Source organism: Cryptomeria japonica, chromosome 2 (assembly GCF_030272615.1).
Source record: "Cryptomeria japonica chromosome 2, Sugi_1.0, whole genome shotgun sequence".
Taxonomy (NCBI): Eukaryota; Viridiplantae; Streptophyta; class Pinopsida; order Cupressales; family Cupressaceae; genus Cryptomeria; species Cryptomeria japonica.
In genome coordinates this window covers 65024415-65046753 of record NC_081406.1, presented here as the reverse complement: position 1 = coordinate 65046753, position 22339 = coordinate 65024415, and the positions used below count along the sequence as shown (strand labels likewise).

Below are 22339 nucleotides of genomic sequence, written 5' to 3'. Positions count from 1 at the left end.
TGTCAGATGCTGTATGTACAAGTGTCTTATTAGATACACATGTAAAATGTGAAATCATAGACAAAGCACTTGAATTGTTTGACATAATATCTCAGAAAGATGTCATCTCATGGGATGCAATGAGGGCAGGCATATGAAGGAGGAAATGAAATTGAGATACCTAGCTCAGGAATTGAATGCAATTGATTGTTTATCTCCTTGGGCTTAATGTGCCTTAGGCAATTGCTATAGTTTATGAAAAAGATCATGAGACTGTCTTGAAAACATTCCAACAGACTATCTAGATTGATTCTCATTTTACTTATGCTTATACTCTTTTGGCCATAAATATGTTGCTATGGAGGAGTTTGAAAATGAGATCAATTGTTATTCGAAGTGCATTGTGAATTGACCCTTGATATTATAATGCCTGGTACTTTGGAGCAGTGGATGTGTATAAAAGCATGAAGAAAAAAGAGTTTCTTTAATTTAGAGCTTGCAAAGGGAATGATAATTGAGTTCCATTGAAGGAAAGGATGGTCATTAAATATAGTTCAAGCACATGTCCTCAAAGACAAGTTGTTGAATGAATATTTCTTTGCATTAATGATTAAGAAAGATATAAGTTTTATGTTGTCAACTACCTTGATGCTAAGATGGTCTTGTAAAAGTCACTTTTGTCACATATTTGTAAAAGGTTAGAAAATAAGCTTTGTTCACACAAAAAAATGAGAAAAATCTAACTAAAATGAAGCTTATTTTATTTTCTCAAAATTGTGAAGGTAGTTGCTAGGTAGTTATAGGTGGTTATCAAGAAGAGGTCTATAAATACAAGGCGAGTTTAAATGTAAAGGGGACATTAACAGATGGGAAACTCTGGAGGAATTTTCAGAGAGACTTTTTGGTAACTTTTGTATTCACACTTTGCATAGAAAGGGTTTATGAGATTGTATATTCTCATAAAAATAATATAGAATGCATTTGGCTCGTATGTTTTGGATGCATTTTGAGTTATTATTACTTGTTTTTTGTATGTCAAATTTGTAATCCCTTTATGTCTTGGTTGAAATCATCTGTTATCTATTGAAACACTTTATAATCTATGCATTTGGTGTAATGAAACACAATTAGGCTTTGGTATCTTAGTTTGAGTGTGATGGAGTTACTCATACCCTCGTACGTCGAGATTTATTACCCTTCTTTCATTGTCATTGCATATTAAAACATATATTATGGTAAAACCCCCTTGTAACTTGTCATCAATCATGAAGTCCTATTTGGTGTTCGTATGTCTACCAGTAGGGTTTCTGTTAATCAGTTTCTTTAGTTTTCTATTTCACGTTTTTGTACTTTCAAGTTAAAAGTAATGAAAATCCTAAATACCTCATCATTCAAGGGAGCTGTCCCTCTCAAATGAAGGGAAGATTGCAATGTCATAGCAATCTCTTCAACTGTTAGGACATTTATCACTGCTCGTTGGATGAGTCACATTGAAATCTGCAGTGGCAAATCTGTTTACCAACAGCTTCTTATTAGGACTCCCTGATGCTTTTTGTACCTTTGATTCACTAGCCACCAATGCTTGTGGTTTAGAAGACTTGATTAGAGCCATTTGAATTAACTTTGCTTCCTCTTGGATTAGGAGATTTGCAAAATCATCAAACTTAGGATCATCATATGATGCTTGCATAGAAAGCCGATGGGTATGAAAGCCAAAAACAAACACTGAATACTTGTGATGTCCCCAAACAACACTCCGTCAAGTATTGTTAATATTGAGAAAGCTCCTTGTATTATCTTTATGAATGATACAAAAGACAAATGACTAAGATCAAGCATTATTAAAAACTCAGTGATTAAGAATAGTGATTAGAATGTCTAAAGGCAGCAACTCATTCATGATTAAATGATTGATTTATCAATGATAAATAGTATAATTAACAACTCTCCAATGCAGTGATTTATAAGACTTCAATAATAGCAATTCCTTATTAGAATGATAATGCTTGGAAGACAAACAATAATTATTAAAAATGGTCAACTTAGTAAGAAGATGAGATTTAGTAACTTCATTAATAGAAAGACATAAGGATTCAAAGAAGATTAATTAGATCCATCGATTATTGGAAGTTTATTATAGTGATGGTCTATTTCAAGACAAAGGGTAGAGATTATCTCAAGACCGACTCCATCATCTATCTTTGTGTTTCATATGTTTGATAAGAGCAGCAACAACGATCAATATGGTTGACTCTCACACAGCCAGTGATAATAATTGTTAATGTATAGATAGCTTCGGTAAGATAAATGATTGAATGAGAGATAAATGAAGTCTCTCATTCAATCATTTATCATATCGATTATTAAAATGAATAAACTCAAGCATTCAATTGATAAACATTCCCTTTATATTAACTATTCATTATCATAGTATCCAAATTTGATAATCTATTCATATTCACCGATTGACAAATTGAGTTAACTCTTGCAAATAAGACTTAACGATTATCGGTTAGACTATCGTTTGATATTGAGATTAGTCTATGTTCACACCGATTATATCGGGTGTTAAGGATACACCGTTTGGCATACACCGATTATATCGGGTGTAAAAGATAATGTTAATATAACCATGCACCACCGATAATTATATCGGGTGTTAATATAACCATGCACCACCGATAATTATCGGGTGTTTTAATATGCACCGGTTGGTAAATAAAATGCCATGCACCATTATCGTGAGGGGGCACGATCAAGTGATGTCTTGATCGGCCATGTCCAAAAGACATGGCCGGTCAAGGCATCGCTTGACCGTACCCAGCCCACTGTATATACCAAATGAAATGTGTGAGAATGGACATTGAAGTTTATAAATGCTCCTCCTCTCCTGCCACATAAAAGAAGACAATCAGATTTATATAATAATTCAGTAATAGAGAAAACAAAATAATAAGATAGAATATAACTTGCATATTGAATGTAAATTGAATATCATTTACATTAATAAGCAATAAGTTAGGCTGCAATCTGTAATAGAAACATACATTAAATCAACAAAGAAGTATTCATTAAAAGTATCGACCAATGCTTAGGAACACAACAAATAAAGGCCTGATCATTGAAGACTAAGAATCACCGCTAAGAAAGTACCCGAGACTATCAACTAGCAACCATAATAGCGACGGGGATTAAAGATAACAGATCCGATAACAAGCATCAATTATTTAAGGGTGTGATTTGTAAATGGATAAAGATAACCACTACCCCTAGTATGAAGGTTAATAAGGAGCGGTCAAAGAATGTTGACCAAGGCAGAGTCGACATATGTGATAATTAAATACAGCAATTATAATAAATAATTGATTGTGTACCAAACCTGATTTGGCTATGAAGAGGATTAACATGGGGACCATAAATTATTATGTTTTAAGATAACAGTGACTATATATGGTTATGCAGCGATTATGTTAAGGAGTATAATCGATAAATAATTGTTCTGAAGAAACAATAGACACGTCTCTTGGAGGCATCATATCCATTTGCAAATTATAAGGAGGAGGATTGCATTAGAATATATGGGGGATTAGGACTGGAAGATGGAAGAATTTATATTTATATTTTATTCAAATTTGAGTGCTCCAGTAGAACGGCAGAAATACCAAACACGGATGCATGAGGAGCTGACGTTACAGATCAAGGAAGACTCCACCCATTTCATATGTACAAATACATTAGCAAAAATCTGAATCAGCATTTAACTGATTCCTTAAGGATCATAATTGGACCAGAATTCATCGCATAAGCAGGAGGAGTTAAATATCAGGAACAACGATAGTCAATATCCTATCAAACCATTATTGGAAGGAGAAGGATCTGAAGCAGCATACTACTTTCAGATCGATTGGCTCATATCATCATACAGGATCATAACGGAGAATAACACATGCTGTCGCGGAAGTTCATATCACTGATCAGAAGAACCCAATACTATATTGATGCTCCACATTGAAAGGTAAAACAAGTTATGTGCAATGAGAGATTTCTGAGTATATGGAAATTGATATATAATATAGGAGGAGATAGTGAAGAATTTTATGAAAGACTTATGAGGAGATTGTCAGAGGTCTAGAGCAGTTTGTAAGGAGATGATAATCAGTTTATGAGGAGGTTTATGATCAGCATAAGCCAGAGAAAGTTATCAAGATAAGTTCCATCTTCTAAAATTATTCTTAGCATTATGATTTAAATTTAATAGTAAAATGTCTTTAGAATCAATTAAATTATATTTATAAATGTATTAGAATTCCCATTTTAAGTTAGAATTGTTGATTCAGGACTAAATTAAGGTAAATCCCAAAAGGGGACATTACAATACTTAGGACCAAGCTTAGATAACGCATTTAGAATCAATTGTAAATCCTCCTTTCCAATATTGCAATCTTTTAGTTGTGTTCTTAGCTGTTTGATTTTGGATATGCAATCTTGGATGTAGTCAAAACCTTTTGGATCAAGATACATCAAATCATTGTCAATCTGATATCCTTTAATCCTATCAGTTTTACCATATAATTTTTTGAAACTCTCCCAAGCCTTCTTAGGTGTTTTACATGATTTAATATGAAATTGCAAATCAAAAGAGACTAACGAACATACATATCCATGTGTTTTCTTCACGTTCGATCTCCCATCTTGTCAATCCATTAGGATTAGTAGGTTGAGAAATTGTTTCCTTTAGATAGCCAAGATAAAACCTTTTCCCATGAGATATAATTCCATACTGATTTTCTTCATTATGCATAAATATATGGAGTTAGGAGTTCAATTTGAGATTACCCATTGTATGAACACACAACAAGCAAAAAGAATGCAATCAACCACCACAAGATTACTCCCTCAGATTGCTCAATCAAGAACCCCCCAAACAAAATATGATTTAACACTTTATACTTAGTGTGATTACAGGTTCTAGATGCCAAAAACTACAAGCTAGACTTGGTCTTGGTACATACAGATGCCAAATTTGGCCACAAGCTCAAACAATTTCTATATAGAATGGGATTAATTTTATCACACCACTACAAAGTATCAAAAAGAATCATGCACTTTCAAAAAACGATATCCAAAAATGTTACTATAGGAGCAAGAATGAAGCTTCGGAAGTTCTTAAAATGATAACTGCTCAACAACGCTTGTGAGAATCTGCAATTTTTAGAAAAACCAGGCTTTAAAATAAAAAATCAATTGCACTACTGGAAAGAACATGAAATTGTATCTGAAAGAAAAAAAATAAACAGAAAAAGGTCTTGAGCCTGAGTTATGGGCCTTTGAAATCGAATTGCAAAAACAAAAATTCAAATGGAGAGGTTGGCAAGTTGGGAGGTTGTCTTGCTGATTTCAGCAGGCGAAATGATGATGTCAGGCCTCCCTTTCGATGGAATAATCCCTTCGCTTGATGAAATATTCTCTTACTCAGCGACTGGATGAAATATGCTGTTGTCAAATAGAATATTCTTTTGGCAATGTTGGAGGAATCTTTTGTGAATATTTTGTGGAATCTTTTGTTGCCGTTGGTGTGTAAGTGGGACAATGTGCACCAAATGGCAGAGCGACACATGGTGGATTTTGGGCATGCTATATTTGTGGGTACTGCATAGGTTTGCAAAACTTTTCCTTTTTGATTTTTTAAAATTAAAGTTTTTTGAAAAAAATATAAAAATATGCTGTTGTCAAATAGAATATTCCTTTGGCAATGTTGGAGGAATCTTTTGTGAATATTTTGTGGAATCTTTAGTTGACGGTGTGGAAGTGGGACAATGTGCAGTAAATGGCAGTGCGACACATTGTGAATTTTGGGCATGCTGTACTTGTGGGTACCGCATAGGTTTGCAAAACTTTTCCTTTTTGATTTTGTAAAATTAAAATTTTTTTGAAAAAAAAGATAAAAAGTTAATTTTGTCTGCCAGCGAACTGTACCAGCTGTTGACATGCGCCTGTGCAAGTGCATTTATGATGATCGTAGGTTTGGCGAAGTAGGGTGGTTTTTTCCTTAGGCTCCAGGTGAAGTGCTTGGATTTTGATGATTTGATAGTAGATTTATACATTTTTGAACCTTTTGAACATGATGGCAGGGTTTGTTTTGGCCCAAAATTCTCCAAAATGGCAGTTACCTTCTGGATCTGGCAACCACCTCCCAGCTTCAAACCCTCATAGATCTGGCCATAGATTTCCAGTTTGGATGAAACAAGAGGCAAAACTGACTTTTTTAAACCTTTTGAACTCAATGGTGAGCTTAGATTTGCATCGGCAATCTCCGATTTTGACCTGCAATACAAAGCCACAAAGAAGAAACCCCTAAATTTGGTATTTCTATCAAATTTTTCTGATTCTACAAATCATCATTCAATGTAAGAGAAGAGCATACTCAACTTTTCAAGATCTACCAAGATTTGCAACCTAGATTTCTGAAATAAGACTAATAAGAACCAATCCCACAACCTCTGATACCATTTATAGTCAACCCAAGATCTAGGCACTTCATGAAAGCACAAGAGAGATCATCTATGAAAGAATAATGTCATTCTATCAAAGGATGCAAATAATAGATCACTTGAATGAATTGAGATTACAAAGGAGACCCCTCGGTTATATGGGCCAAGGTGAACACAGGTTTGCATAAGATTATAACATGTGTCTTAATCTTATTACTCGAGACATAAAGTGATAGCTATCTTGTGGACCCTAGTAAACTTAAGTAACATGTGTGAAGAGGATCTAGGTGATGAACTAGCTTGGTAGAACACCCCTTTCACATCAACAATAACGATACAATGATGCATAATGTACATGAGAGGCGTTGCTAGGAACTATTTAGGTAATATACTCCATTGACACCAATAGCAAGCATCATTGCTTTGAGTTGTGCTTAGAACGAGCAAGTGAACTTGATGTGGAAAAATGGAAACCAATTGTTTTGGATTCCCATGATTTTGTGCTATTGGTGACCAATGCTGGTAGCATGGATGTACTCAATTTTTTAATTTTTATGGTGAACTAAATGTATAGATCATTGAGCTTATATCTCCCATGATGTTGTATGTTTGTCTACCTATGCTCTCATGCAACTTAGTACTTCATTATTTTTCCATTGTTTTGGTCCACAATATGCAATCATTTACTACATGTTGTGCAATAATCTAGGGTAAAGACACAAAATTAATGGTATAGTGTTTAGTTTGATACCAAAAACAATAGGTTGAGGCATTTGATGCTTTCAGGCAAGTGACTGTGTATAAAAATTACAAAAAAGGCAATTGCTAACAGATTAGTGACAATCCTTTCCTCTATTTTTTCAGAAAACAAGAAGTAGTGTGAAGAGTATCTTGGCTTAGAAAATGGTGTACTTGTCGGGACAATCAAGAATTGAAAATAGATGTTAAAGAAATGGGAGAAATTCCAATCACAAGAATTGAACTTAATATGTTGGGAATTATTTTCCTGCATTTGATTGAATCTTTTGAATTGAATATGGATTGGGTGTCTTTGGATACGAAATATATAAGATTGGAATGTGGAAGGCTCATATGTTAAGCTCACTTTAGATAAAGTGATTTTTATGGGAATTTGGGCTGGGCTAGTAGTAGAATTTGACCTTTCAAGTTATGCTCAAATTGTTGGAGGCTTGGAACTACTTTGAATAAAATACTTGAGATTATGATTATAAAGCAAGGCAAGGACAAATATCTTTACATCACATTTGAAACAAATTCAAAATTTGGCAAAAAAGAAAATTAATTGTGCCTTTCTAACAACTCCATTACACCTAGAGTTTTCAATATTAAGGGCATTCAAAATGTGACTCAACTGTTTTGAGCATTTAATTTGATCATCCTTAGACAGAGGCCAATAATGGTCAAGGGTTGATGGTATTGTGCCTTTCTAACAATTCTATTATGCAAAATTTAATTGAATCCAGAAGCCAAGCACAAAAATCATTATGGACTGTGGAAATCTAATGTCTCAAAATTCCATTACAGTTAGAGTTTTCAATATTAAGGGCATTCAAAATGTGACTCAGCTGTTTTCAGCATTTATTTTGATTATCCTTAGACAGAGGCCGATAATGGTCAAGGGTTGATGGTATTATGCCACAACCCATTTGATCCTTCAAGTTTATAACTATGACCCTTTAATGTTTAAAATTCTATTAATTAGCGTTCCTTTCATAGATTGCATACTTGGACTCAGAGAGTACTCGGCAAGCCCAAATTTTTTGACTCGGCAACTAAAATCTCTTATAATTTTTTTTTTATTTTTGCAAAAGTCAATTACAAAATGTATCAAATGAGTCTAAAAACCATGAGGAAGTGTTTTCTATTAAATTTGATTGTTCAATACATATGGATATCATCATACGAAGCTGGATAGTATCTGGATACAATATTAAAAGTTAAAACCATATTAAATATATATACATTCAAAATTTTAAACAATATTAAATATATGAACATTTAAAATTTTAAACAATATGAAACCATTAATATACATTTAAAATTTAAAATTACAATAAAACAATGAACAATGAACAATCAATATTTTTGTACATTAAGATTAATTGATAATTGATTAACATTGAAATTTTAAAAAATACTATCGATGGGAAAATAAACTGACTTTTAGTTTTGAGATTAATTAAAAAGTGTAGATTTCTATATATTAAAAAAAAAACCCATAGAAAATCGTAGATTCTGAAATGCAGATTAATGAAAACATAGGGAAATTTTTTTTTGTGACTGCATGCCCTAGACGTCGTCGCTATGGCTAACTGCGCTGAAGGAGTCGTTGCTAACTTGCTGCTGTGTGTATTTTTCATTTCCTCTGACTAGGGTTTTATAGGAAAAAACTGTGATAAATCAAGCCAAAAAAGTGCGTTATCACGTTTTAGCCACGTAAATCTGCCATGGGTTTTTGGTGACTTAGCAGCGAGTTTTCGGCCATTTTTGTGCGAGTTTCAGATGAGTTTTCGGAAGTCTGTAGGCGCGAGTTTACCTGCTAATTTCTTGCTGCATAAAAATTCCTGTGAGTACTCACATACTCGGCAAGTATGCAAACTATGGTTCCTTTAATGTTTACTTATTCACTTTATGGGATTTTGTATTTATCTGTTTATACTTGATTGTTCATTTCCTAGTGTTTTGCATTTTTTGCCTATTGTTCAAATTTTCAAGACATTTGTGGATAGGTTGCAACAACACTCAAATTTATTATTTTTTGGCTCCCTCATTTTATGGCATTTTTTCTTGTTGTTTTAACTTCTTATTTGGTAATTGGCATGAGATTTCAATCAAAGGAAATGCGTACAACTCCTTAGTGTATAGATGGCATATCTTAATTTTCCTTAAAGAGTAGGGTGCACCTACAAGTTTTTTGTCACTATTTTGTATGCTAATAACTATAGTCTGGTTTTGAGTCTTATTGAAGGCTTTCATATCTATAAAGTGCCAGAATTGGTTGCAACTAGTTTGCAAAGTATGTCAGTGTCTATTTGAGGCTCTCCGTCATTTGAATTGCTGTTTTTCTCTGCTTTTGCAAGTGTATTGTAGGTCATATGTTCCAATTTACCTGGTACATTTAGGTTCAAGGATTTATGATGAGTAAATTTGAGAGTATTTGAACATAAATAAACTATCTGTGCAATTTCATCTAAATGCGGGTGCAAAACAGGCTACTGAATTTTACATTTGTAGTTCTAAGCATTATGAGTTCATTGCTAATGGACATATGGTAAAATTAAGACCGTATATGAACACAGGAGCTGTTATCCTCTCACATAGAAATGCTGAATGCTAAATTCATTAGGTCCTAAAATAAATTAAAGATTCTTTTTGGCAATGTTTATGGTTTAGAAAAATAAGGTTTTGCGCTCTGACTTTTCTTGAATTCTTTTGTTTTCATGATTTTTCATTCTTTTTTCTTTGTTGTTATTGCAGCCATTCTTGAATATGGGATTTGCCCGAGAACTGTGCCTAGGAAGGAATCTCTCTGAGGGCATACACACTGTTTGGCAAATCCGAGAAGCTCCCAATTTGAATGTGGAAGCTGTCTGGGTGAAAGAGGTAAGCATAAATTTAAGATCTGATATATCAAATGAATTGGTAGTCTCTTTGAATTAGCAGTGCGTGTATGCTATTTAGTAAATGATTTCCATTGCCTTCAATAAATGAGATGCTTGAATTAATGATGGACTTCATTCTTGAGATCTTCTGCCATGCTGACTACAGAGCCTTTCTTTTTATTATAAACCTGGTGAAGCAGTAAATGGTACAAAACAGTCTAACTTGGCCAAAAAACAAAGAGATACAATACACACAAGAGAGTGGGAAAAGCCATCAACCAGACCAGGCCAAGAGGAACGGCATTCTATAGGACTGCCTGCCCACAGAGCCTTTATATTAGCAAAGAAAGTTGTACATTTAGGAGTTCATTCCTTCCGTTGCATAGAGAAGAAAATAACCTAAGCAACATTTTTGTTTTCTTTAGGATAATACTATGTTTGTCTAAGCTTTTTATTACTAGAATATCCTTACTGAGAATGTAGATGACTGATGCATATGCTAGAATTTTGAAGAATTTTGTGACATTGAAATATGTGTATTGTTGTGTCTTATTAATGAGAAAATTGTTTTACATTATCAATCATCTGGAAGATGCTTCCTCAATGCTCTGCCCTATTGGAGGAGTGCTTGTAGTTCTTTGTAACGCAATTGCAGTTTTCTTTTAAGTTGATTATTTTATTGTTATTGCATTTTCTGTTAGCATCTTGTCTACTGTTCTCAACAGTTTCTTTTACATTGGAAGTTCTTTTTCTCTGCTGACTATCACAATTTGGATGTTTTTATTTCAGCAAGATCAATGCCTATGATAAACTCAAAAGTCAAAACATCTAAGAATCTATTCAGGATATTCCAGTTCATGATTTAGTGGTGGATCTGTAGATTGCCGAGCTTGGCAAGTGCAATGGAAGGTGAAGGGGAGTTTGAGTTCAATGAGGAAGAACTTGTAGATTTTGAGGGATCTGACTACAGCATTGAATTTGATGAAGAATTTGGTGATGAAGATGTTGGAGCTCCATTGACATCCACAAAAGTAGAGAACATTTTATATGAGCAGACTGAGCACATTAAACAGCCTGAAAGGAGGACAGGCTATCCTTTTTCTGGAGATCAGATAAGCACAGCTGTTTGTTCCACTACTGAAAGGTCTGAGATAGAAGCTGAAAATGCTACACCAAATCTTTTAGTAATAAGGCATTCTTGCAGTCAAGAGGGTGTAGAGAGTGGGGAAATTGAGGAGGATAAAGATGAAAAAGAAGATGGGGCTGCTTCACAAACAGCTTCTAGCTTTGACGCTACAAATTTGGAGGATAAAGGATGGCAAGGCAGGGATAGAAAACATTTGAGAGCAGATCTAGAAGATGGCGAGCTTGAAGATGCAGCCATGGTGATCCCATCCTCCTGTTTTTCAATATTCCTTCCACACTCTAATTTCTTTGTATCCAGTGTCTGTCCATAGAAAGTTTTTATCGTTGTGATCTAACTGCTCATTTATGTATACTGAGGTCTCTCATTCCTGAGCATTTCTGTAGTTTCTAAGCACCACTCTTTTTCCATTTAGTCTTTGGCTTTTCCGGAGGAGATTTGGGCATTGTAGGGAAGGAAGAGAGTTGACTATGTTGAGAAGCATCTGTAGAGCAGTCCTGTCCATTCTGGACTTCACCATATACTTTTCCTTTCTGCTTTTTAGTTGTGATATTCCCATAACAGTTTATCATCACCTTCTTGAGGTTTAGATTATCTCTTTGCATTGCTTCTGAAACTCTTTCCAGTTCTGTCTGATTCTCAGTAACTTGCGCGGATATTATATTTTCAGAGAAGTGGTCCCCACTTGGTGTTGCAGTTAACAAAAATGGCAATCTAGATTCAAGGTAGTCCTCCATCCTTGTATCATCTGTCCTTCACATTATATAGTGCAAACGTGAGCCTGTTCAGCCTTTCCAATTGAGATTCTGTGTATTGCCAGATTCTTTTCTCACCTCAGTTTCACTTACAATTTGAACTCTAGTGCCAGAGTTCACTTGCAATTGTTGTCAGCATCTTTGTATTGCTTTCCGGCTTTCTGTTACCAATGAGCCAACCTTGTCAGCTGTGTGATGGGTGTCCCTTTGTTAGTAATTGTAAAGAGAAGATCACCATTGCAGACTTGTAGTTGTAACTGGAAATTCCTTTGAAATCCTCTGGGTTGGTCCTTTACATTGAGTTTGTTCAGTCTTCTCAATTAAGATGTGGTGTATTGCCAGCTTCTGTTTTTATCCATTTTCACATGCAATTTTAATATCTGAGCCCAGAGCACACCCTTATTTGTGCGTAATAGCTTTCTGTGGCTAAGGTATCAAATTTTTCAACTGTAAGATGAGTGGTCCTACAATAATATTCTTATGTGGAGAAGATGATGATTGCAGTTTTACAGTGCAACTGAAAGTCCCTTTTGTATCATTTGGGTTGGTCATTTCCATTGCTTCCATATGATAAAATTGTGGACATTATTATTCCAGTGGTTTGCTCAAGTCGTAGCTTCTGTTAATTTGGATGATACCAAATGTAGGTTGGCTAGGCTCCTTTGATGGTTCATCTTAATTGGCTTTCCTCTTGTCGGGTTTGGGTGAGACTTCAGTGATTTTTGTTAGTGTTTCTGAGCTACATATGAGCTTTCAGTCCTTATCTAGCCATATTGAATTCCAGAAAGAGTTAGTCAAGGTTTATTTGTCTAAAGATTATTTGCAACTTGCCAGTGTCATTTGTCCTGACCCTCCATTCAGGACTCTGCTGCATGCTTAAGCTCAGTTTTGGTTCAGTACAGCTTCCAGTGAAGGTGGTGTGGGCATATGCTGAGCGTTGATGTATCAGAGGAATCAAGATTGGGAAAAAAATGAAAATAAGTCTTCAAGCATCACTCGAGATTCTGGAGAGATCGTGTGATTATCAGGATGAGCTTCTTGGAGATTTTCTTTTTTTTTCCTAAGAAGTCTGAGGGACTGTAAAATCAATCAAAAGATTATGGTATGAAACATTCAGTGTTTTCATGTCTTTCGTTGTTACTTGGGTTCAAGTGTAAGCCAGCAATTTCTTTCCTATAGCAATTCTTTCTATCATAAAGAATTCACTTATTTTATTCTGCATAGTCAGTGTCAATTCAAAACTTAATCTTGAGAATATGTTCAACTCATTATAGTTCTTCATTATGGCATATGAAGTTTGATGCCTTGCATGTTGCCTGCCCGTACACTTGGCTTTTTCTTTTCTCTGTACTAGCAGTCCTTGTATTGTTTGGGGCCCAGAATTGATTTTCTTTAAGAAGTAGGTCTTTCTACCAATATACCTTGAAGTTTGTTTGAATATGTTCAACTCATTTATGGCATATGAAGTTTGATACTTTGCATGTTGCCTGCCTGTACACTTGGCTTTTTCTTTTCTTTGTACTTGCAGTCCTTGGACTGTTTGGGGCCAAGAATTGATTTTCCTTTAGAAGTAGGTCTTGTTACCAATATACCTCGAAGTTTATCTCTTGGAGCAAGCTGCATTTTTAAGTGCAATACTGGTAGTGAAGTATCAGATGCTATGAGGGCCATTCAGTGATTTTTAAATAGCAGATAGGATCTCATTTCATTGATTTTATATATATATATATTACAATCTATTAACTTTCATCTCCTTAAAGTCTTGAGATTGTCCATGATCAAATTATTCTTTCGGGTTTTTGGTTGAGGGGAAAACATTAGTTTTCAACATGCTGGGGATTAAGAATTACTATTTAATGAAATGTGAAACTCATAAGTGGGTTTGGTAATGGTAACACAGCCTGAGCCTTTTGACCATGAAGGAGAGGCGAATACAGAAGCTTGCAGAATAAGTGATAAATGCATAGGTCAAGAAAGAAAAAGGAGGAACTTCAAGTTTTTGTCTGAATGGCAAAGAGATGAAAAAGAGAAGGAATCAATGGAAGCACAATCAACTGCAACATTGTCCATGCAGAATCATTTGAGAGGAAGGTAGTGAAATGCTTCTGAAACCTTATTTTCTGTCTGTTTACTGTACAGCAATCTTGACTTTTTGATAGATATTAGATAAGTTAGATTCTCTTTGTTGTTTCTAAACCAAACTATAAGGTATTTGTCAAATATTTGAGGTTACTTCTAAGTGCATGTGCATGCATAATCTCTGATAATACTGTAATACTGTATTGCGTGTTTGTAGAACACTTTTTTTTGGATGACTGAAACAAGCTCATTAAGTTGTTTTTGATTGATAGACGATCCAATCACTCTGGAAATTTTCCAAAGTTCAGGCCTGGTGAGTTGACTATTGACTAATCTTAGTTTCTTTTCTTGTTACAAGTTCCTTTGGTGGTAAAAGGTTAATGGGCACAGTTAATGTGTTCTCAACCAAGACATATAGCTGTTGGCCTGCAGGTACTCGAGGTTCTAACATGCATGTATTCGGGCATCCACATGGAAATCTGGGTCCTGGTGTCATGGCTCCAACAAGGCCTTTGATGCCTAGGGGCTTGCATGGTCCTGTCAACCAATTTGGTGTTCCTCTAGGGATGCTTACACCTGTAAGTGCAAATTGAGAAGTCATCACATTAGATTGGTAGCCTTAATTTCAGTTGAGATGACTTTTCGTATACCATCTTGAATTTTTTGTAAATAAATTAAGTACAATCCTGGCAGATCCAATTCCAGGAGGCATTGATGCAAGAGCAGATGATGATGTCTAATCATGCTTTACACCTGGGTGTCAATGGGCGCCCTTCATTTAATATGGATGTTCCTCCTTACCCCTTTGTTGGAATGGATTATTTTGGTGCTCGCCCCAGAGGTATGATGCATATACAACCCCATGGACCTGGTATGGTACCTCCAATAAATTACCTTGGTTCCTTTGAAAATACTAGTCGGATCCAAAGGCCAATTTTTGGAGTTGGTAGGAATTTAGGTAGAGGTTCATATGCAAATATGGGAGGCAGAGGGGGTTCATTTGCCAGAAATGGCTTTGGGAGGCCGGCTTCTTGGCCATCAAATCCTTTTGATATGCCATCAGCAGGTAGAGGAAGGGGGCGTGGTCAAATTGATCCACTATCCCTTCGGCATGAGCAAAGCTTAAACGCTCAAAGAATTCAAGTTAGGGTAGAAGATATGGCAGGTCTTGGGCATGAAGTCCTGATTACTGATGTAAACAATGCAGATAAAATGCAGCAGGATGCAAGGAAAACATTGAATCCAATAGAAAGTGATAATAATGTGAACAGTAAAAATAGTAATACCAATAATGCTCAACAACAATCTAACAGTGAGAACATAGACAAAAGTGGACCACATTCTGCTTCGAATGGTACTGTAAAAAATCGTAGCATTTCTAATATTACCAAATCAAGTATTGAAGATGATGGAAAAACTACTGTTTCAAGCATGTTACCAGCTTTTACAAGCAACAGTCGGGAAGCTGGCCCTGGTGCTACAAACATGATCAAGCTTGGGACACCTGTACAGCGGAGCAGGTATGCATGTTAGCATTTCTTTGGTCTCAGTAATTCTTATTGCTGATACTTGAGAAATCATTATTTTATATGTCTTTGCTTTGTTCAAGCTGCTCTTTTTTATTGTGATTGGTTGTTGGCAATTCTTAAATCTCATTACTGGAATATTTTGCTGTTGTATTTCAGAGTTTTGTCAGTCGGAGGCTTGCCTGAGGGCACACCTCTTTCGGTTGTTATTGAGGCATTCGAGAAGCAAGGAAAGATTATGGTAAGTTTTTCCCAGACCTGTCTTAGCCAGTGTTTGATGCAAGAGATGAAATTGTTGTTGTATTTCGTTCTGTCATTGTATATCAAAGGCAATATATATATCTTTAGCAATGGATGAACAATATGCAGTCTCAGCTGTAGGTATGAAATTTTAAACTCTCTTAGCAACAAGGAAAGCTAATGGTAAGTTTTTCCCAGACCTGTCTTAGCCAGTGCTTAATGCAAGAGATGAAATTGTTATTGTATTTCTTTCTGTAGTTGTATTTCAATGGGGATGTAGTTATCTTTGGTAGTCCATGAGCCATATGCATTCTCAGCTGTAGGCATGCAATTTAGTTTTTTTTCAACAGCATGTAGTGGGTAGTGGTAGAGTACTAGAGATGATGATTGAATGGATGGAGGGGCCAATTTATCAATAGTTACATTGCAAACATACAAGTGTTGGTTACAATACTTGGTAACAAAACAGGAGAAATGATACAATCTTGTAATAATTTACTAGTTAATGTGACAAATTGGATAAAATGTATAAGACTAGAATGTTTAGAAGTTAGAATGCACAAGGAATAATTATGATTTTTTGTTCAAAAATGTAGGCACAAATATTGTAGAAACCAAACCATATTTCTCTCAAGGGCAACAGAAAAATATGTAAATAATATTATTACTCATATAAGGTCAATTATAATTTATTATGCAAATGCTTAGAAAGCATTGCGTTCCTGTACAGCTTCCCCAAACTACCTTAGTGAAAAACTAACTCCCAGCTAACATTTTCACACAAAACCCTAAAAGGGAGTTTTGGATATTAAGGTTTGAAACTTATCCACATAAGAACTCATTCCTTGTCACACAAAACACATCACATGAGGGAGAATAGAAGAACATGTTTGTTAAGTAACCCTAGGAAACTCAATTCCCAACTCAAATTTATAGTATACATCATAATGCAATCATACAAACATTTTTCCTTTTCCATCGCAAGAGGAAGAATAATAAACACAAAGTCAACCTAACTACTGTTGTTTTTGGATTTGATTGTGTGAGAGTTTGTTTACCATCAATTTTTCAGATCACATTTCGTGATCCATCATTAGGATGAAAGAGTGAATAAGTAGAAGAAAAATGGTTAGTTGTAGACCAGAGAGTAAAATGATAGGGGGAAATGGGGGAGAGAGGTGAGGTTTCCTGCGGAACTTGAGGTAAGAGTGGGGTACTGTTGACGTGTATTTTGTACACAGCCTAACACAGAATAAAATACCTAAGGGTATCTTATCCTCTCTTGAGAAAATAGTCTCTAACTGCTGAAGATTCGCATAAAGGATCAGTTAGGATGACTCCAAGGTTCCTTTTGGTAGGGTCTCTACATGTGGACAAGCTCCAGTGGCATGATGTGATTTGCTGGAATCACAAGGGGACTTACATGTGATGATTGAACTTCCGATCTGCTTTGCTGGACACAGGCTCTTACTAACTTAGATTTGAAAAATGGAAAAAGGATGAGGGCGAAGAGAAGATCTAATCCTAATACTAAGAATGTAGGAGCAATGATTGATCTTTGACAAAACTCTAACTAGGTCTTGTTTTGACATCAATGGAACATCTACACAAGACTAGTGCAATCTTCTAAGGGAAGCTTTATGATGTTCAAATCATCACCGCAGGCATAGATACCATCCAAGTTGATGCATATCAATGAAGAGGCAACAAATTGAAATTGAGCTTAAGCTGAACGATTCCAGTTGACTACACAAGGCAAGTCTGCAATCAACAAACTGCTAGTAGTATGGATATACGAATTCCACCATTAATCAATCGCATTTCCTCCATTCATCTAATCATTTACCATCTAGGATTGAAGACTCAACAAGAAACCGTGCAAATTGCAAGAAAACGACATATTTCACCATTACTTCAATGAAAATGGAATTTGTTTACAATCAATGGCAACAATTTCTTGCCTTGTCCTCCTATTCTACTCTAATTGCTTCCAACTATTCTCTAACTATTCTAACTATTAACAAACTATCTCTAACAATTGCTAATTAGCCTTTACAAATGAAATGCCTGGGCTTATATAGTGCCCACAATACAATTTGATGGCTTAGATCAATTCAAGATCAATGGCCAAGATTTTACAATGAAAACCCTAATTAGGGTTTGTTACAACCATTACATAACATTTAATGCTTGACCAATGATAAAATTGTATTGCTTGGACACATGTCCTCTCTAGAAAAATCAACCAATGGATAGCCAGGGTAGGTACATCGGAGTTTGTGCCACCTTCCATGAGTTAGGTACATTGAATCTGGACATGCTGAGGTGGACCACACTGATTGGAGGAGTGATGACTGGGATGCCACCTCATCTGACACTTGTAGCTTGCTAGATATTCAATTTGATGTCGTTGAGAGGCTATCTTTAATTAACTCTTGTCCTAACTCCTTTTGTCCTTGATGTGCAAGATGATGATGTACCTCGCCTTGGAACGCTAGATTGAAAGAGGTCGCCCCTGTCCTGGCTTGATCGTCCCGGCGAAGACCGTCCTCGATCCGGCTTGATTTTTCTTTGATGAGATCTCCATTTGATGCCTACACAACATTTCAAAATTAGCAACATGATTTTGCAATACATAACATAAATTAGAGAGCAAATTTTAGGAAACTTAATGATACGTCCTTTATTAATCATTTCCTAAAAAACGATTGAGCTTATTGAAATTCAAAATTCAAAATTCAAAATTTAAGCTATGACGATCAACGTTCAAAATCAAAACAATAAATCCATATCGCCATACCTCTCTTGAGAGCTAACTCTAGAATGCAAAAACAAGGAAATCGCCTAGGCAAAATCAAAATTAGATGGCTTCAACATGATCTCCTTTAAATGAACGATCCTCTTTGTCAATTCGCCACCCTTGGGGATATCTTTGACGTGGTCTTTGGCAAGTTCGCCCAACTTGAGACTAAGCTCGCACTCCTTTGATGATGTCTGCGCCCTCCTCTTGAATGACAATTTCGTACCTCCTTTGTATTCTCCAAATCGCATGCTAATGAAGGATGTTAAATGATGATTTGAAATGAATAAACCACCTTCCCTTTATAGGCGCTTACCTTCATATTGATCTTAGGCCGACTTTGGTAAATAAGAGAAATTTAAAATAAACTTAAAAGGCCGACCCTTGTAAAATGAAACAAATTTTAAATCAAGCGCCCCATTTGATTTTTTATTAATTAATAAATAATTAATTAAATGCCTTTATTTTAAATTATCAAATTCGATTTTTTTTTTAAGGCAAAATAATTAATAAATGCCAAACGCAATATTTAAATGCCATTTTTAATTAAAATATCGATTTTACTAGCATTTAAATAAATTCAAAATGTTTATTTGAGCGCCAAAATATTTTGAAAATGAAGTATACGTACCTCATCGCCCTGGTCCCTTGGAGAGGGACAGGAGTGATCCATCATGTTGGTCTCGATTTTTGCATTTTTGACGTTCAACCTCTGCATTTCTACGTTCAAATCATCATTTTTGTCGGGTCCTTCGAGTTTGATTGACTTGCATGTGTGAAGGGATGCCCTTGGATGTAATATTGCCCTGGTCCCTTGGAGAGGGACAGGAGCGATCCTAATGTTTTCACTTGAAATTCTCCATTTTGACATCAACTTTTCCTTGTATGGTGAATAATAACATCGCTTGTTCATTCCATGCTCGTCCCACTTGACTTTCACAAGGCATTTTGATGTTTAAAGGATCATCGCCCTTGTCCCTTGGAGAGGGATAGGAGCGATCCTTGTCTTTTCTCCATTTTAAGCTCAAATCGGTGATATTTAACGTCCATTTCCCTTTGCATCGCCTTCCAAATGGTGTTTAAAACCATGTGCGACTTTATCTTAACGTGATCTTTATGTGATAACATGTGTTCTGGCAAATATCGCCCTGGTCCCTTGGAGAGGGACAGGAGCGATCTCCATGTTCTTCGTTCGTTGTCTTCCAAAGGTCGTCTTTAACTTCACCAATCCTTGCATTGTCTTGATTTTGAAGGAGCATGAATGTTTTTAATGAAATCGCTTTGGTCCTTGTCCAAAGGACAGGAGCGATATAGACTCCTTAGCTTGATTGATAACATTTGGACGTTCCAAACTTTGATATATCACTTTCAAAAGACGCCTTGAACCTTTTACAACCTGGTGAAGTCTTGGCCTTACGTGATTTTTGCATGAATTAGCCAATGCATTCAATATCGCTCTGGTCCCTTCCTGAGGGACAGGAGCGAAGTTCAACATTTTGAGCTTGTCTTTACCTTGTTCAACTTGCAATTGTCTTCATCGTGTAGAATGAAGCCTTTTCGATTCCCTTGGATACTTGGGACGTGATCAACTTTCAAATTTCATGTCCTTATACAAATTTCGCTCTGGTCCCTTCCTGAGGGATAGGAGCGAACTGGGGATTTGAGTGCAAATTCCTTCAACGTGACAACCTTTGTAACTTCGTGCTTGATTGAAATGCCTTGAAACGCCTTTGCCACCTTGTTCCTCGTCTTGGAATGTCTTGAACTTGAATAAGAAGCAATATAACCATCATATCGCCCTGGTCCCTTGGAGAGGGACAGGAGCGATCTTGCTCTTGTGGGCCTTATTTCACTTCGTCATCTTCAAAATTTATATTCAACGGATTCGTCATGTTCCATTCCATTCATCTATGCCTTGAGATCGATTGTAATTTAGCAAGAAAATCATCTATAACAAAAATCGCTCTGGTCCCTTCCTGAGGGACAGGAGCGAACTAGGCATTTTGGGACCCTTGTCGACGTTTCAAAATCTTCAATTTGTATTCAATGAATTCATTTCACCTCTGTCCTTGCCTTCAAACATAAACTTGACTTGATCTTTGCCCAGATCGTACCTTATGAAGAATTTCGCTCTGGTCCTTCAGTGAGGGACAGGAGCGAATTTGACCCTCTAGGCAAAAACTTCATCATTTCATTGTTTTTGATCAAGTCTGGATGCTCTATCATGCTCATTTCGTCCTTCACCATGCCTTTGATGTCTCGATTCGTCCAAACAAGGTCAAGAATGGCTCAACTAAGCATTTTCGCTCTGGACCCTTGGTGAGGGACACCAGCGATTCGCCTTGGTCCCTTGGAGAGGTACAGGAGCGCTTTTCGCTCTAGACCCTTGGAGAAGGACACAAGCGAAATTTGACTTTTCGCACTCTCTATCAGGATAATTTTTATGGAATATAACATTTAAGTATAAGAAAGAAGAAACATAGAAGGAATACTTTAAGTTATATTCCATATATACTTTCAGGATGTTTGAGAGTGGTTTCAGACCTCCAGGAGTTATATTGCAAAATCTAGTTTTTGGAGGTTTTTCAGTTTCCAGACTTAGTCAAATTTCAGGATCAGGACATTCCAGACTTAGCCAAATTTCAGGATCAGGGCCTCACACAAGCCGGACTTGCTATCCATGTGATCCCCTGGGCGACGTTCAAAATGCAAAGGCTAGCTAACAAAACCCTAAAAAACCTAAAGAACAAACCCTAAAAAGCAAAAAAACATGGGTCCCCATTTGCAATGGGGCGATGTGTGAAAACGTCACAACAGGTACAAAAACAAGAAAATTATTAGAGGAAAGAGAGAAAGATAAACACATGACAAATAATAGAACATATGTATAATAATATAAAGCTTATGATATATACTTAAAATATTAAATGGAAAAAGACATTAATAAAATGATAAAAGACATTATTCCTATAAATATGAAGAGAGAATTTTAAGAGAAGACATTAAATCAAGAAGTGAAAAAACTTGAAAATAAATAAATCTATCCACTTCTTGGACAATTTGTAAAATGTTATAATATAAGTATTGTTGACGTGTATTTTGTACACAATCATACACAGAATAAAATACCGAAAGGCATCTTATCCTCTCTTGAATAAAGTCTCTAACTGCTGAAGATATCGCAAGAAGGATCAGTTAGGGTGACTCCAATGTTCTTGTAAGTAGGGTCTCTACGTGTGGATAAGCACCAGTGGTCGTTGTGATTGCTGTGTCATCAAGGGGCCTTACGTTTCCGAAGAATTTTCTAAACTAAACAAGCTCTCAAAAAATATCAAAGGGGAGGGTTTGCAAGGGATCTAATCTAGTCTAACCCTAAGAATGACTCCATGTAGACGAGACTTGGCAAGATTCTACCAACTTCAATATTGCCATAAATTAACAACTCAATTGAAATTGATGCGATCTTCTAAGGTAACAAATGATTTTTCAATACATCAAGTATCAAGTATCAAGGACACTATCACGAAGGTACATATCCAAGATACAACAATGATTGAAGGTTTAAGCGATTCAAATATCTCCAGTCGACCACGCAAGGTGTTCCTACAATCAGCAAGAAGCTAGTGGTTTGGAAAGCGAATCCTACCAAAGATCAAGTCCAACACTTTGTCCCTCGAATTAACACACTACTTTGATTGAGAA

The 22339-nt window shown here is 35.9% G+C and overlaps 1 protein-coding gene across 9 annotated transcripts in view; it reads left to right on the top strand.

Moving 5' to 3' along the window:
* LOC131060522 (uncharacterized) overlaps nucleotides 1-22339 on the top strand; it is a 90697-nt gene that overhangs the window by 32077 nt on the left and 36281 nt on the right. For 7 of the 9 annotated variants that reach the window (XM_057993763.2, XM_057993762.2, XM_057993761.2 and 4 more), the window contains 6 exons: nucleotides 9969-10094; nucleotides 10883-11478; nucleotides 13893-14083; nucleotides 14430-14649; nucleotides 14765-15591; nucleotides 15757-15838. In XM_057993763.2, the coding sequence (XP_057849746.1) occupies nucleotides 10996-11478; nucleotides 13893-14083; nucleotides 14430-14649; nucleotides 14765-15591; nucleotides 15757-15838 (1803 nt within the window). In that variant the 5' untranslated portion in view covers nucleotides 9969-10094; nucleotides 10883-10995. Of the gene's footprint in view, nucleotides 1-9036; nucleotides 9058-9968; nucleotides 10095-10882; nucleotides 11479-13892; nucleotides 14084-14343; nucleotides 14385-14429; nucleotides 14650-14764; nucleotides 15592-15756; nucleotides 15839-22339 lie in introns of those variants that run through there. The other 2 variants (XM_057993770.2, XM_057993767.2) reach the window with 2 other exon arrangements.